This window comes from Patagioenas fasciata, chromosome 13, assembly GCF_037038585.1.
Source record: "Patagioenas fasciata isolate bPatFas1 chromosome 13, bPatFas1.hap1, whole genome shotgun sequence".
Classification (NCBI taxonomy): domain Eukaryota; kingdom Metazoa; phylum Chordata; class Aves; order Columbiformes; family Columbidae; genus Patagioenas; species Patagioenas fasciata.
Window position 1 is genome coordinate 3,847,145 of NC_092532.1, and position 15,941 is coordinate 3,863,085.

General features: G+C 45.7%; 1 protein-coding gene across 4 annotated transcripts in view; it reads right to left on the reverse strand.

Annotated features, from left to right (window-relative positions):
• The window catches only part of NETO2 (neuropilin and tolloid like 2), a 33,516-nt gene that overhangs the window by 10,844 nt on the left and 6,731 nt on the right, over positions 1-15,941 (reverse strand). For 2 of the 4 annotated variants that reach the window (XM_065848121.2, XM_065848120.2), the window contains exons 2-6: positions 9,395-9,451; positions 8,189-8,329; positions 6,192-6,440; positions 3,836-3,880; positions 3,622-3,749 (exon numbers count right to left, since the gene is read on the reverse strand). In XM_065848121.2, the coding sequence (XP_065704193.1) occupies positions 3,622-3,749; positions 3,836-3,880; positions 6,192-6,440; positions 8,189-8,329; positions 9,395-9,451 (620 nt within the window). Of the gene's footprint in view, positions 1-3,621; positions 3,771-3,835; positions 3,881-6,191; positions 6,441-8,188; positions 8,330-9,394; positions 9,452-15,941 lie in introns of all 4 variants that reach the window. The other 2 variants (XM_071814431.1, XM_071814430.1) reach the window with 2 other exon arrangements.

Genomic DNA, 15,941 nt, shown 5'->3' on the forward strand with positions numbered 1-15,941 from the left:
ACATATGCAGCAAGGAAATTAGAAGAGGAAGATGGCACTGGAAGAGTAAGCAAATTATTTTGCTGGAGCAGGAAATTTGCGCAAGATTGTTATTCAGTTACATGAAAACATCCTAGGGCTTTTCAATCTCTTGAATGGTCCTATTGGAATGCTTAAAATCCTAGTGAAAGTTGACGAAATATGTAACTAAGTCATTGAAGTGTGCTGCAAAATCCATCCTTAAACTTTAAATATTCCTCAGATAGCCACAATTTTGAGAGAGGAGAGATGTGTCCCTGTGGAGGCCCCTGCTCAGCAGGACAGGCCGTGCTGCTCCTCTGCCCACATGGAGCTCCGAGATCCCTCAGATACACCAGCTCTGGCCTGGATACAGCCCCCAGTCCCATCTGGCCGGCCCTGCGGTGCAAAGCCCTTGTCACAGAATCCCAGTGTCAGGGGTTGAAGGGACCTGGAAAGCTCACCCAGTGCAATAAATGAGAATTTATCTTAATTAAAATCAAAGTAATTTCACACATTGGTATGAAGCTAAATCACCAGGGTTAACATTTCAAGGCTACAGAAAATTCGGTGCCACTTTTAAAGCCAGAAGCAATTTTATATGTCAACTGAGTGACAAAGCCTTCAAAAGGACAGAAGGGTGCTACCTTAAGGGATCATTATCCCCAACATCAAAAGCACTTAACAGCTTCTTAAATGTCTCTCATCCAAGCCTTAATTTAGCCATCTGAGGAAGGAGATCCTGACAGCACCGCTTCCCGCCGGGGAGAGACTCCCTAAACCCAACCCTGCGACCAACAACCGCCGTCAACCGCATGTGGCCCGCGGGCTGCTCCCCTGGATTACTGACACCCACACACCGACCGGGTACACTCGCACAATTATTAAAAAAGCACACTAATGGCAACTTTGTTTGGCCATCACGGATGGCTTAGGAGCCCGGCCCAGCCCTGCCAGACCCTGCGTACACACAGCGCACGTCTGATGGGTGACGGGGGCGTTTGAGGTGCAACGATGACCCACAGCACTCAGTGAAAACTCAAACTTGAAATTAAACCTACTCTGACAGAACCCCAGAGTGTCGGGGGTTGGAAGGGACCTGGAAAGCTCACCCAGTGCAATCCCCCCATGGAGCAGGAACACCCAGCTGAGGTTCCACAGGAAGGTGTCCAGGCGGGTTTGAATGTCTGCAGAGAAGGAGACTCCACAACCTCCCTGGGCAGCCTGGGCCAGGCTCTGACACCCTCACCCCCAACAAGTTTCTTCTCCTCTTTCAGTGGAACCTCCTGTGTTCCAGTTTGCACCCATTGCCCCTTGTCCTGTCACTGGTTGTCACCCAGAAGAGCCTGGCTCCATCCTCCTGACACTGCCCCTTTCCATATTGATCCCCAGGAATGAGTCCCCCCTCAGTCTCCTCTTCTCCAGCTCCAGAGCCCCAGCTCCCTCAGCCTTTCCTCACACGGGAGATGCTCCACTCCCTTCAGCATCTTGGTGGCTGCGCTGGACTCTCTCCAGCAGTTCCCTGTCCTTCTGGAGCTGAGGGTTTTCATGCACCTGCCTAAGGACAAGAATCTCCAACCCTCGTTCAGTTTGTGAAGCAGGGAAGGCAGGACACATGTCCCACATTTACTGCTTCTGGATTACCTATTTTTCTGCCCTTTTGCCATATCTCGGTTTTAATCTCAGCCAGTGCCAAATCCTTTTAAAAGGGAATTTTAAAGAATTCACTATAACAAAACCAACCACCTTTGTGTGGGGTAAATAAATCGGTACCCCCATCCACTGCCCAGGCTCTACGGAAAAGGCAAGAAAGGCGCTCAGGACCCCATGGCTCTTCCCTGCCAGTGATCTGCCAGTGCAGCCTGGGCCATGTTATCTTATACTGCATCTCACTGGTTTGTGATTTTTCAGTATATATATATATATATATATGTACACAATTTTTTTTCTACTTTGTTGCATTTATTGTACTGCTGGAAATTCTCGGCTATGTTGGACCCATCTTCCCTTGACGTCTCATCTCCAAACATAGGTGTGAGCTCCAAGTGCCAGCATTTGGGCTGAGAGATGGTGTTTGCATTTAATGATTGACTTTATATATCTGCTGCGAAATTACAATGGAAGCTAAAAATAAATTAGCACACTTTCAGTAGAGCTATTCAGGGTATGAAAACAAAGGAATAATTCCATTAAAAGAGCTCAGCTCTACAAAAGCTCCTTCTGGTTAGTGTGTTAGGCAAGTAAAGATAAAAGGTCCTCGCTCTTAGATTATATTGATTATTCTAGTAATTTTCTGAAATCTGGAGGTAATTAAATATCTGTTATGCAGACTTTTAAAATCCTTTCATTGCTGCAGTTCTGTCAGTTTTAAAAATTTATTTTTATTACAAAACCAAACTGAGGAAATTAAAAATGTCTATGCTTATTTTTCTCAAGAGACTGCACCGTGTCAGATCTAATGGGTTTTATCACCATCATTCTGCCAGAACCGAAGCTGGAGAAACCACCGTCAGAACACGTGGAATTATTTTTCTGCAATGTTTCAACTCAATAGTTTAGGCTTGCGATCTCAGGACTGCCCCACCTATAACTCTGCCCTATGGCAACATGCCATAATTAATTAAAATGCTTCAGTCCTGGTGCACTCGAGTGGCAATGTAGAGAGAAAATGGGTCTATTATTGTTTCCGCAAGAACTGCTGCTATTACTTAGACTACTATAGGGCTCTTGAGAGTGGAGGCACTTCCTCAAAGGCTCAAAAACATTAATGGAGTATTAAAGGAGTATGTGATTCTGAAACATAAAGCTGTCTGTTAGGTGGGGTTTTTTACCCTTTATTTTTAATTTTTATTTTTTAACAGGGTATCACTATTGTATGTTGGAATTATGAAGAGGATTTTGTCCTTTGCCGCAAAATCAAGCTCAAGCTGTTTTAATGAGCACAAGACAGTGCTGTTCTCATAAGCAGGCTTTCTGTGGGCACAGTCATAACTCTCACGTAACAAATGCTCGGTTTAGCTCAAGCAGCTGCTATGGGGCTGTAGGGCTTGGGCAGAAAAGCTCTAGCAGATTTTATTGTGGCGCTTTAAGAGGGTGTGATCCTATAGCTAAGGTGGAAGAGAAAGAGCTGAAGTCGTTTATTTTAGCTCCAACTGCTGCTGAAATTGTGTTTTAAGGTGCTGGATTGTGAATCAGTCTGGGAGGAGCAGGTACGTGTCTCTTCGACCTTGAACAGAGCCCAATTCTCCAACAGAACCACTGGAGGCAAAATTTGACACCATGGCAGCGCGATTCCCTGGAATTCACCGAAGCTGTCAGCCCACGGTTTTGCCTGCAGTCTCCCCATAAAACCAGAGTCCAAGGCAAACGTCCTTGAAAATTGTTCCTTAACCACCGTTCACCATTATTTTATATTTCAAGTTTCAAATAATGGGAAGACGGCACTGTGGACTTGCTGTGTAACTTGGATTTCGGAAACAATCCTCTGTCTGGATTTCCTAAGCCACTGATACATAATTCATTTCAGCTGAAGTGAGATATTATGCAAATCACAGCTAGTGACTATTACCTGCTTCTAATGACTTGGAAACCCATTATATGCTGAGTGATGTGAATGAAACCCACCTTAGCATTTGGAGTAGCCTTAATTGTCCATATGCAGTCAACTGCTTGCCCCGGTTTTGTTTTTTCTTCTTGTTCTACTTGACTGGACCGTACTATTCCATCAGCTCCTGAGAGCTCAAATTGGCAGTCTAGGGAGAACACACACCTTGCTGTCAAATGCAATATATTCATTTAAAATTTCATGTATAAAGAAATTGTTACTGTAATACTAGACCTGGGATGGGATTTAAAATACCTCCTAGGTAAGTGAAGTCGGGATCTGTAATAGAAAGAAGTAATGAATCACACAGGCTATCAACGCTTGAAAAGCACTTCAAGGTTTAGTGTAATCTGAAGATTATGTCCTTTTTTTCATTATGTCACAATAAAAATTGTCAGAAAGTTTACTGAATTGATTGGAAAGTGCAGAGACTTTTTTTTTAAATGATAACATCATTCCACAAAGATTGACCTTATCAGAATAAGGTAATTCTACCCTGACTGCTCAGATTCCCAGCGTAACACCAGAAATGACTGTTCAGTGTTCTGTCCCTACGTTACCTTCTGGATTTAAGGACACCAGTTTCCCCTGAGACCCCTGGAGCTCCTCAGAGCACGGGGATCTTTCTGGGCACAGCACTTCTATCAGATTCCCGTCTGTCTAGTTCTGGACAATCTGACCTGCAGTAGTTTAGTAGAACAGATCAACACTTTGGAATCACGAATTGCTATTAATAAAGAACAGAAAGAAGGACAGTTCAATATTAGTTTTTCCTCGGGTACCAGTGCCTCTTCTCTGAGGACAGGTAGCACAAGACATGGTTTCTGAAGGCAGAATTTCACCTTGATTGCTCCCGTCTGCTCTCCTCTAAACGTGCCGTGTAGGTAGCGTGTGGATCTGTAGTACACGCTGCAGTAGTGCACTGTATGCATGCTACTAGTGAAGTAAGAACATACTCCACAGTGGTGAACCGGTGGTACTTTGCCTTGCGGGGAGGAGGGTTTGGCTGCAGCTGGGTCTGTGATGGGCTCTGCAGGCTCACAGGTCAGTGTCCAGCACCCACACTCACCCCATGCACCCATTCGCAGCTGTGGCACAGAAAACCACCCCAGGAACCCCGCCAATCGCGGCGTGTGAAATGTCAGTCCATGCAAAGGAAGCACTAGTTCATGCAAAGTGCATGCCTGTTTTGTACAAAAGTGTTTTCCTAATGAAGATCCAGAATTTGGTTATTTCTGTGCCCTCCTAAATGTTTTTCTGGATAGGGATTTTATCACTTCCTCTAAACCGCCTCAGTCCCGAGATCCAGCACAGCTCAGCAAATGCCTCCTCTGGTTTAGTTACCTATAGTGAAATCTGTGACCATTATGTGCAAAATTCAGCAGCAGATTTTCAGCCTTGTGAAGCGATTATATTAATGAAGTGAGAGTGTACATGTGTGTGTCCTTCCATTTTCACAGTCCCAAAATATTTTACCACACTCCATGTAACTGTAGATGAAATGAGAAGAAAAAAATATTGGTCCTTCAGTTGCTGCAATCTATTGTGAAAATAATACACATTTTAAATGTATATTTAAAGCTCCAGCCTGGAACTGGGCTAAGTTAGTTTTGAAAGCGACATTAATGAAACGGCTTTGGAAATGGACTTAGCAAAATGCATAAGTACTGTCCCGTGAAAACATTCCAGCACATTATTCCCACTGGACTGGTCACCATGTTAATCTGAAGAGTTTCCAAGTCTCAACCCCTAGCAAGGTACCCAGTTCTACAAGCAGTAATATATATAACCATGTTTGGTGTTTTCAGGTGTTGTAGGGGTAAAGATGACATTAAAAAGTTACACCCATGTATACATTTATAGTAGTAGTAGAGCTGACAATTGTATATTGGCCAATATACAACTGTATAAGGACAATAAAAGGCAGCTAACTACACGTATAGTATCTACGAAGTGCAGCAGCCAAGCATTGCACGAGGGCATCAGGTCACGTTTCCTTGTGAAAAGGATGCCCTGCCAGCTCTACGTGGCCCCACGGAGCAGATGCACTTTCTCCTCGCTCCCGGTACCCACGCCGTGTGCTGAGCAAAGAGCAGCGCTGCTCAGTCTCCTTACACTGAGAGCAGACGCTTGGCCTCTACAGCTCTTCCAAATGGAGATGTTAAATGGTTTGCATCTGGCTGGAAGTGCTAGCGTAGATTTGCTTCAGAAGTTTTTGCCATGGTGCCTCATATTCCTAGAAGACGGGCTGTTGGAAATGCCAGCTATTTGTTCACATAAATGTGCCCCCCATCACTACCGCTGGTGAGACTGGTGTACGTTAGGAGTATCAAAGAGGGAAGGTGCTAAAGCCTTCAGCATGGACAATACAACTGACTCCTGCGCTAGCAAACCACAGACCTGTAATCCCCTTCAGGCAATTTTCCAAAGCGGCTTTAGCCCGGGGTGCTGTAAGATGAGCAGGACCGAGGCTGTGACTATCGCGATGTCACTTGCCTGCGTGAGCACGTCTGGTGACACGCGGCCCTGGACCGTTGCCATTGACACCCACCGACGCTCGTTACCCGGGTCAGAATTTTAGGCATTTTACCTGGTATGAACGAGTACTTTGCTTGAAATCCCTTTCCTTCCAGCTCCTCATCAGAAGTAAACTTGATCCACATAAATCTCCCTGTTGATCTAATTAGTGCAGGACTTTTCAGACCACAGTAGCGATTAATGAGGGGGGAGAAACCAAAAGGCCCATCTCGAACCTCCAGATGATCAAACCGACATTCAAATGAGGGTTCTATGTAATAAGGTTCATCAAAGGTCAACTCGATTCTTTGTCGTGGAGCGGCTAGACGTAAAAAATAGAACAGAAGATCACATGAAGGTCTACATAAAAACCACATGAAGACATGAAATAACAACGAGCTAGGCCTCCAAAACAGCAAATAAACAAGGGATCGGAAACTTCTCAGCATACATCTGGCAGTCCCCTACAGAAACTCAGACACGCTGTCATAGACATTTTAAAAACGCTTCTGTAGAAGATACTTTTTCATGGAATTCTATGGATTTTTTTGCTGGCTGATCTCTATTGTTGAACATTCAGAAGTGACATATATTTAACGCTGCACATGGAACAGATATTAACATATATGCAAAGGTATTCAAACAAGTTTTAATATTAAGATATAAATTAAAAACAGTGTTTTGTGATAGCAAAGCACATAAAAAAGGACAAAACATTGAGGGATCCAGAAAGAACAGAAAAGATACAAAGAACTACTTGCGGGTATATTTCCTAACCATTAAGCCCAAATTTGCCCAAATTTGCTGATCCTTTGGCAGGAGACACCTTTTATTAGGATATTCAGAGAGGTGCCAGTGTTTCATACGCACTATTAACATGCAGGTGACTGCAGATGTTTTAAGTGTGAGCTGACAGCCCCTGAATCCCGATGAGCTGCACCTACGGCAGCTTTAGGATGGGACTCTGACCTCTGCACTGTGGAGCCCCATTTTATGAACAGCTTTAGCATTCTTGTTCTGGCCACCTCTTGAGCTACACGAACTTGCAGATCCTAACTGGTATCTGGAACGACAGCATTAAAGACTCACACGCTGTCTGCTCCTTCTGAATGCCAAAGGGATTTATTTCTATGCCTCTAACACTGTTCAGACGTCACGGGTGAAAAACGCGTAGCTGTTTGCACATATGGGCAGTGGGCTGCGGGAAGGACCATGGCTAGAAATTGTGGCGGGTTTTTGTCTCCCTCGGGTCCCCGCGATGTTTCTGGGTATGAGGACGGCGCTGGGCAGGGGTTCCCTGTGTCCCGCAGCGCTCCAGATGTGCACACCAGCAAAGCCAGGCTGTCCCTGACCCGCTACAAACAAAACCCTGGAACACACGACTTGAAACATTTCAATTAATTGATATTAATCTGGTTATTAAGCTGACTAATATTTTTAGCTGACTTCAGTGGGTTTGGGATGTGTTCTAAAAAGAGGGAGAAATAATTCGTGTGTCCCAAGTCTTGCAGTTTTTATCCAGCTGTTCTCCTTGGAATGGGGTTTTGTTCTAGTAATGAAATTGTTTTGTCCTCATTGCATAATTTCAATAGCGACTTGAGCAGTGTTAACAAATCTCCATATTTTTATAATAGCACAGTGCTATGGCAGTCAGATGTGTCTTCTTTATTAATAAAGGACAGCATAAAGATCTTCTGCTTGTGAGACAGAAAGAATATAGTCTTCAACCAGCTTCTGCACTTTATTATCAGCAATATTGGAAGTGATGTTAAGCTATAATTTTTATCTTCAGAGATTACAGTAGATGGGATGCTGTTTTTCCTGGCTGTGAGGGTATGTCTTACTCCATATAGATAATTCTTGAATGTTTGTGTTTGCTATTAATTTGTTATTATTACTTCAGAGAGCAGATTCAGCTCCATGTTCATGCAAAGGGCTGTAGAACTGACTGTATCACCAGATGGCTACACAATACTTGACAGCACAGTCGAACAACACTGCTTTAACAGTTCAAGATCATCCATTTGATGGTAAGATTACAATATGACAAACCAGAAATACATCACGTACCTTCTAAGATATAGATGCACTCTTGATTTGGTGGGTACATGTTGGGGTAGTTTGGGGAAGCAAAATGCCCTCCATTGCTTGTCCGTACCCAGTTGTCGCACTGGGTGGGAGGGATGCGGTTCACTCCAATATTTTGCCCACCTTAAGTCAAAAAACAAAGTGATCCAATTAATTTCTCCTGCAAGCATGCACATTTCATTTTGCAAAAGTAAAACCCTGACATAACGCCTATGCTGTGAAAGATGAAAATTATTTTGGTTGAAAACCCTCTTATATGTCACTTAGTATGTAGCTAGGAAACCCTTTGTTTAATTTAGTGATGTGGTATATCCCGAAGAGATCACAGTTTCTGAATCTCCAGTAATCCTTGGGAAGGGAAGAGGGGGTCAAATAGTCACAGCGGATGCCAATACAGCAGCATCATTTTATGGCTTACGGCTGCTCCATTCCTATGCAAGTACAATCCAAAATATTTGTTAGCTTTTACTATTTTTGGCCCTAATTCTAGAGTATACTGCAGGACACAGCCCGCAGATTGAGTATCTGTTTACAGTAATTTGTTGGAATATCGAATGCTTATAACAGAATGAATTACAGTATGTAAATATATTAAACACACAGTGGTAGGTGATGTTACTCATAATGTTACTCATATTGCTGCAGTTTTTCTTCGCAGCCCGTTGTGTGGAGGCCGAGCTGGTTCCGCCGAGCTGCCCCCATTGCGTTACAGCACCTGCCACCGGATCGCGGCAGCTCTTGGATTTACGGGGTGAAATTGCTCAGGGAAACTCGGTAGGTGTCAGTTCAAGGAATTCTTCTCTCCTACGTCTGGGTTAATCCCACACATGAGAAAATAAGGTTTGTGAAACTCCGCTTCAGAAATGGCTGTGGGTGGACTCTTTGAAAAGCTCGTTGTTAGATACAGAAAAGATGGATTTCTGTGGTGGTTTTTTCCCCACCTCTAAGGTCTAAAAGCACAGAATCTTAACTGGGTAAGTGAACATCCATGTTCTTTGTGACTGGATGGCTTTGTCCAGTAAAAACATGCAGTAAATATGAAGGAAATGGAAAATACTGGAATTCATATTGGTAATTCAAGAGCTATTAACACCTGAACACAAATACTTTCTTTCACTTATTTTCCTTAATTAAAAATTAGAAAACTGTCAGATTTTTTTAAAGAAAATCATCAAAGTAGAGTTGTACCCTGTGTCTTCTGTGCAACAGCAATCCCTTCCACCACAAGGATCGTTACCAGCAGCACTGAGGAGAGGAACGGACAGGAAAAACATCAGTAATTCATCACAATTATACACCATTTTCTGCAGCCTCGATTCACGCAAAACCTACAATCACCAACCAGAGCAACTCAGAGCATCCAGAAATACATAACTAATATGTGTTTTCTTAACGTTTCCAGGTGAGGAGAGCTGTGCGGCCCAGGTGCACTGTCAGCTCTGCCAGGTTCCTCGGCAGAGCACCTGGAGAACAGCAATTTGTTGTCTGAGGAGACCTGAAGAATATTTTCTGGAGTGCCTATTAATCTGCAAGCATTTTATAAAAGTAAATGGTACCTATCTTTGTGTAACTTCTACACCCTGAGACAAGAGGTTTCACTGCTATATTGAACCAGATCTACTCTCAGTCCATATGTGTAACACGTACAACAGACTTCTCTGGCTTCCAAGAAATGACTGGTGTTTACTGGATTTCAACTGACTCAACATTGGACCTGGTAAAGATTTTGTTATACTCGTCCCCAACCCTCGTTGTTCTTCCTTCCTTCAGGCCCTCTAGGTTGTTTTGCTGCTGGCCTTTCCCTTCTATGTACACTTTCATTGCACCCAAGCAGCGTCAGTCTGAACAGCACATACTAAAGATTCTGGATTCTGCTATTCATCAAGAGTTTAAAGCAGGCTTAATGTCCGGATTTTCCTAAAATGCTCTGTCTCCTCAAGTTGTTGGGTGTTTCCAGGATGGAAGGGAGAAGAGAATGAAATGGAGTGTGTGTGTCATTGCGCCACTCTTCACATCTTTCATTTGCTTCTGACTCGAGTATCTCTGCAATTCTGGACACATCTCTCAGAGAACGTGATGAACAGGCGAGGACTCGGCCCTGGACAGACGCTGGACACAGGATACAAGATAGAGAATCGTGCCTGTCATTGAGATGGCGAATAGAGAGCGAGCACTCGTTGTCTGTTCAAATACGAGAACCAGGGGGTATCAGACAAAGCCAACAGGTGCCATGTCCAAAGGAAATTCAGTTTGTTTGTTTGGGGTTTTTGTTGTTGTTTTTTAAATGCACATACTTTACCATGCATCCCTAAAGTAGAAAAATTCTGGTTCAGACACCCCTTAAGCCAGAAGCTGTTGGAAGTCTGGGATAATACTTGGGGCAAACTTAATTTGCTCTACTTTTATAGTCTTTCTGAGACCTCTACTTTTCTGTCTCTGTGAAAGAAGGCACCAAGTTAGCTGGACCTTTGGTTCTTAATCTCTTGTTAATGCTGAGTCAGACAGGCATGGTCTCACCACTGCAAGGAAAATAAAGGCAGAAAAATCCAGCAGGAATTTTACTGTCACATTCCAAAAGTCCAGTTTACTTTTCCCTCTCGTTGCTCAAGCATTTTAGTGGCTCGTGCAGAAACGGCGTTTTGTGTCCCTGGGATTGTCCCTGTCACACTCCAGCCCCTCAGAGCGCTCCGGAGGGAACACGAGAACCACGGCATCCCGACTGAGGTGCTGCTGCAATGCTGGCGCAGATTTACCCTCAGTCCATATACGTAACACATACAACAGGCTTCTCTGGCTTCCAAGAAATGACTGGTGTTTACCGGATTATATATGTCTTGGGGAAAAACAGAAGGAATCAATGTCTGCCCCTCAAAGTGTCCACCTAGCATCTGTGCTTTATCACGCATGTTTCTGCTGCCCTTTGTTCTCCGTACCCGTATTAAAACAGATTGTGCATCGTGATGAGACTTTCCTTACCAACGACCGCTTTTCCACTTGTAAGTGGAGTTCACAACTGTGGGTGTTCTGAAACACCAGATGGGCCTTGCAAACAAGTGTTAGTTCCTAGAAGCTTACTTGATTTTTAGGGATGGATTATGAGATAGTAGGTTAAGACTTAGATAGTTTAGCAGCTTCCATCTTTGCAATGATTTTGTATTTTCATCAATATTAATATACTGAAAATATACTTCCTGTCATTCTCGCTATACAAAGTATCAGCTGTTAATCACTGCTGACTCACCCCAGACTGAACACTCGGGCTGCAGAAGAAAGATCTAGTACCCGTTCCTGCTCTTCAAGTTACACACATTCACTAGTCTTAAAAGCAAATAAAAATAAATAAAAATAAAGATCGCATCTTTTATCTGCATATGATTGGCATTAGTTTACAGATATTTTTTAATTTTTAGTATTTCTTACGTAGATGCTACTATTTCAAAATTATTTGCAGTTTATTTTTTGGCTTCTGTGTTCAAAGCGAGCACGCCAAGGTGTGAGTTTAAGTGCATGAACTTGCAATGCATTGGTACTGCTGGGATTGCTTGTCCCTAACAGCGAATCTTCATAGTGATTATACAGCTGTCTATGATGCATTTTCTTTTTTTTCCTACGTCATTTTTGGAGCAACACTTCAAAGCTGGCTTTTGTCGTTAAGGTAACCGCAGATTGCACAGTCCCACGTAAATCACGCGTCAACCGGTTCTTCTATTGAATTAACCCTTCCTGAAGATGTGCTATGCCCACCCTCTATTTGGCACATACATGGAAATCTCTTTATAACTTCTTGTGCTGCTTCTTAGAATGTGGTATCGGCTTTGTTTCGTTTTTTTTTTTTTTTTCTTAAAACAAACAAACACAAATATGAACACGATAAATACTTCCATGGCTGACAGGATTAACACAGGCAGTCACTGCCAGGTAAGAGTGGGCAACGCGGGGCTCTGTTTCGGTTGGTTCAGCTATATCTGCTATGGTTCACATTGCTGCAGGATACCTTTCTTTACCCTTTCCACCTTGAAAATATCAGTAAGCATCTAAGTTGATTTCGGTGTTTGTGCTCTCCTGTACAGATAAGAGACAACATGAGAATAGATATTTGGTGATACCAACCAGTGATTCCTTCCTGGAATGATGTGGATGCAGAAAGACGCCTCCTCAGAGGACTCCAGCAAACCCGACCAGCTCTACGAACGGTGCAGAGCCGCGTGTGTCGGTGCACGAGGTGTGAACGGTGCAGAGCCGCGTGTGTCGGTGCACGAGGTGTGAACGGTGCAGAGCCGCGTGTGTCGGTGCACGAGGTGTGAACGGTGCAGAGCCGCGTGTGTCGGTGCACGAGGTGTGAACGGTGCAGAGCCGCGTGTGTCGGTGCACGAGGTGTGAACGGTGCAGAGCCGCGTGTGTCGGTGCACGAGGTGTGAACGGTGCAGAGTCACGTGTGTCGGTGCACGAGGTGTGAACGGTGCAGACCGCGTGTGTCGGTGCACGAGGTGTGAACGGTGCAGGGCCGCGTGTGTCGGTGCACGAGGTGTGAACGGTGCAGGGCCGCGTGTGTCGGTGCACGAGGTGTGAACGGTGCAGACCGCGTGTGTCGGTGCACGAGGTGTGAACGGTGCAGAGCCGCGTGTGTCGGTGCACGAGGTGTGAACGGTGCAGACCGCGTGTGTCGGTGCACGAGGTGTGAACGGTGCAGAGCCGCGTGTGTCGGTGCACGAGGTGTGAACGGTGCAGAGCCGCGTGTGTCGGTGCACGAGGTGTGAACGGTGCAGACCGCGTGTGTCGGTGCACGAGGTGTGAACGGTGCAGAGCCGCGTGTGTCGGTGCACGAGGTGTGAACGGTGCAGGGCCGCGTGTGTCGGTGCACGAGGTGTGAACGGTGCAGAGCCGCGTGTGTCGGTGCACGAGGTGTGAACGGTGCAGACCGCGTGTGTCGGTGCACGAGGAGTGAACGGTGCAGAGCCGCGTGTGTCGGTGCACGAGGAGTGAACGGTGCAGAGCCGCGTGTGTCGGTGCACGAGGAGTGAATGGTGCAGAGCTGCGTGTGTCGGTGCACGAGGTGTGAATGGTGCAGAGCTGCGTGTGTCGGTGCACGAGGTGTGAACGGTGCAGAGCCGCGTGTGTCGGTGCACGAGGTGTGAATGGTGCAGAGCTGCGTGTGTCGGTGCACAAGCAGTGAACGGTGCAGGGCCGCGTGTGTCGGTGCACGAGGTATGAACGGTGCAGACCGCGTGTGTGGGTGCACAAGGAGTGAAGGGTGCAGAGCCGCGTGTGTCGGTGCACAAGGTGTGAACGGTGCAGAGCTGTGTGTGTCGGTGCACAAGACCAGCACTGAACAACACCATGTGCAGGCAACTACAGCAGATAAATGGGATGAATATTTGTCTTACTGTCTTCCTGTTGTCGGTTACACGGATAAGCGGATACAGTGAGTATGGGTCACCCTCTCTTTGTTCCCTGCCCTCTTCATCCTCGTCACTTTTAACCCCTTCCACCTTTCCTTTCCTCGGCAACGTCTCCCCTTCCATGCTCTCAACAACCCTTCAGATGTACTCAAAGCAGCCCAGCTGGCACACGTTGAAGGGCCATCCTTTGCCATTGCTTTTATCCCGGGTGACAGTACGGTAAGAGGTGTCTCTAATGCTCCGTCGGTGCGGGGCCCTCACCCCGTGACACCGCTGGCAAAACACCGAGAGCACTCGCATCTGTTCTTCCAAGAGGTAGTATTGCCTTAAACTGGGTGCATTTACATGATACGGTATAATGTGAGACAGCAAACAGGAGGTTTTGGCTGCAAACAAGGCCTATCAATGTTCAGGATGAAAGGAAAAGAAAGGAGGAGAAGAAAAAAAAGGGTATTTTTAGACTGCCTCCATTAACCCATTTTTGTGTGTATTTTAAAAACAACAAAGTGATCACTGGGTGTCCTAAATCCATACCACTTCCTGCAAAATATTTTTGCATCTCAAAGACTAATTTGGAGGCTCCAAGTCAGTAAGAAACAGGGAGAGTGTGTGGGGGAGAGGGGGACACTGTGGACGGAGCCGTGTCCCGCGCACACCCGCGCCCGCACCGCTCGCAACCGCACCGCGCACACCCGCACCACTCGCACCTGCACCGTTCGCAACCGCACCGTGCACACCCGCACCGTGCACACTCGCACCGCTCGTACCCACACTGCGCACACCCGCACCGCTCGCAACTGCATCGCGCACACCCGCACCGCTCACACCCGCACCGCCCGCACCCGCACCGCCCGCACCACGCACACTCGCACCGCGCACACCCGCACCGTTCGCACCCGCACCGCGCGCACCCGCAGCACATGCACACGGAGGAAGAATGATCTTGTTTCTGATCAACTGAAACTCAAATAGTTAAAATGCAGCTGAACTTGCAATGGGACACAGTATTCCCCTGCTCCTCCTTTTTTCCTCTTTTAAAGTCTATTCTGTATCGCTGTGCCCTGAGCGTTCTTGAGTGTGGATGCAAGATGAAGCCCAGACTTTGCTCCACACTCTACCATGGTACAGGAAACAGAAGTATCTACAAATGCCACTTGCACATGGCTTGTTAATGCAAGCAACAGCACAAGCAGTGCAGGATCGCCTGAACATCCCCGGGACAGAACGGTGGGTCTGATGGTTCTGTTTCTAATGGAGGAGAGTGGTGAGAACTCTATGGGGACAGACAGAAATATAGGAGGCTGACCTTATAAACGTAGAGACATTTAGCTGGTAAACATAATAGAGGTTACTGCTTCTGCTCATTACATCGAGCTTCTGTTTCACGCTATGTACACTGAGGCAGATGCACTGAGGGGCTTCTTTTATTCATGGATGTGGTATTTGCTACAGACTTTCATTTCACAAACTGTGGTGCATACTTATGTACTACCATTGAAAGCTCTGATAGTTTTTACCGGTGTGAACGCTAACTAGAGGTAAAGAAAAAGCAGCAAGCTCCTGTCTCTGTTTCTGAAAGAATCGATTTTTCATTTTCTTCACTTCTTTGCATGAAATATTTCAGATCACACAGCCTGCAGACAGCTATATAAATTTTTAAGAGTGAAGACACTAACCATACATTGCAAATTCTTATTACTATTCCATTGTTGAAAAAGGCTATGGAATAATCTACAAGAATCCCCTGGGCTGGTGAAATAAACTACGCGTTGTTTGCAGAACTCAAGATTTTCTTTGCTGGCATTTCTTAAAATTCTCTAAAATGAGTCTAATTTGCGTATTGAAGTATGTAGAGAGAGATCCACAAATGAGGGGCTCCTTTTTCTCTTTAAAAATGAGAATAATATGGTTAGTTTCATAGTAAGTGGGTGCTCAACCCAACATTGAGGAATCAGGGTGTTGCTTAGAGAAACAAGTGCTTTAGGCTGCTCATACGACATATGCTTGTATTTCCTGGCAAGATGCGCTCCTCATGTTTCCTGGGGCCCAGCCGTGCTCTGAGCTCCCTGTGGTGTCCTTGCTCTTCTCCTCACTGGGGATGTCCAGGAACAGCCGGATCTGCCCCAGCGACGACAGCGGGATCTGTGTGTGCTGGGCAGGCCCCGTGTCACACACTGAGAAACCATGAAAAATCCCACTCATTTCTTAACTGAACACTGAACCATTCAGAGCGTTACACGCTCTCAGTGCGGGCGTCGCTGGAATCCCAGGGATGGAGCTGACAGGCATTGCTTAAAGCAGGATTCGCCGCTTATCTCTGCTTTGCTCCCTGGATC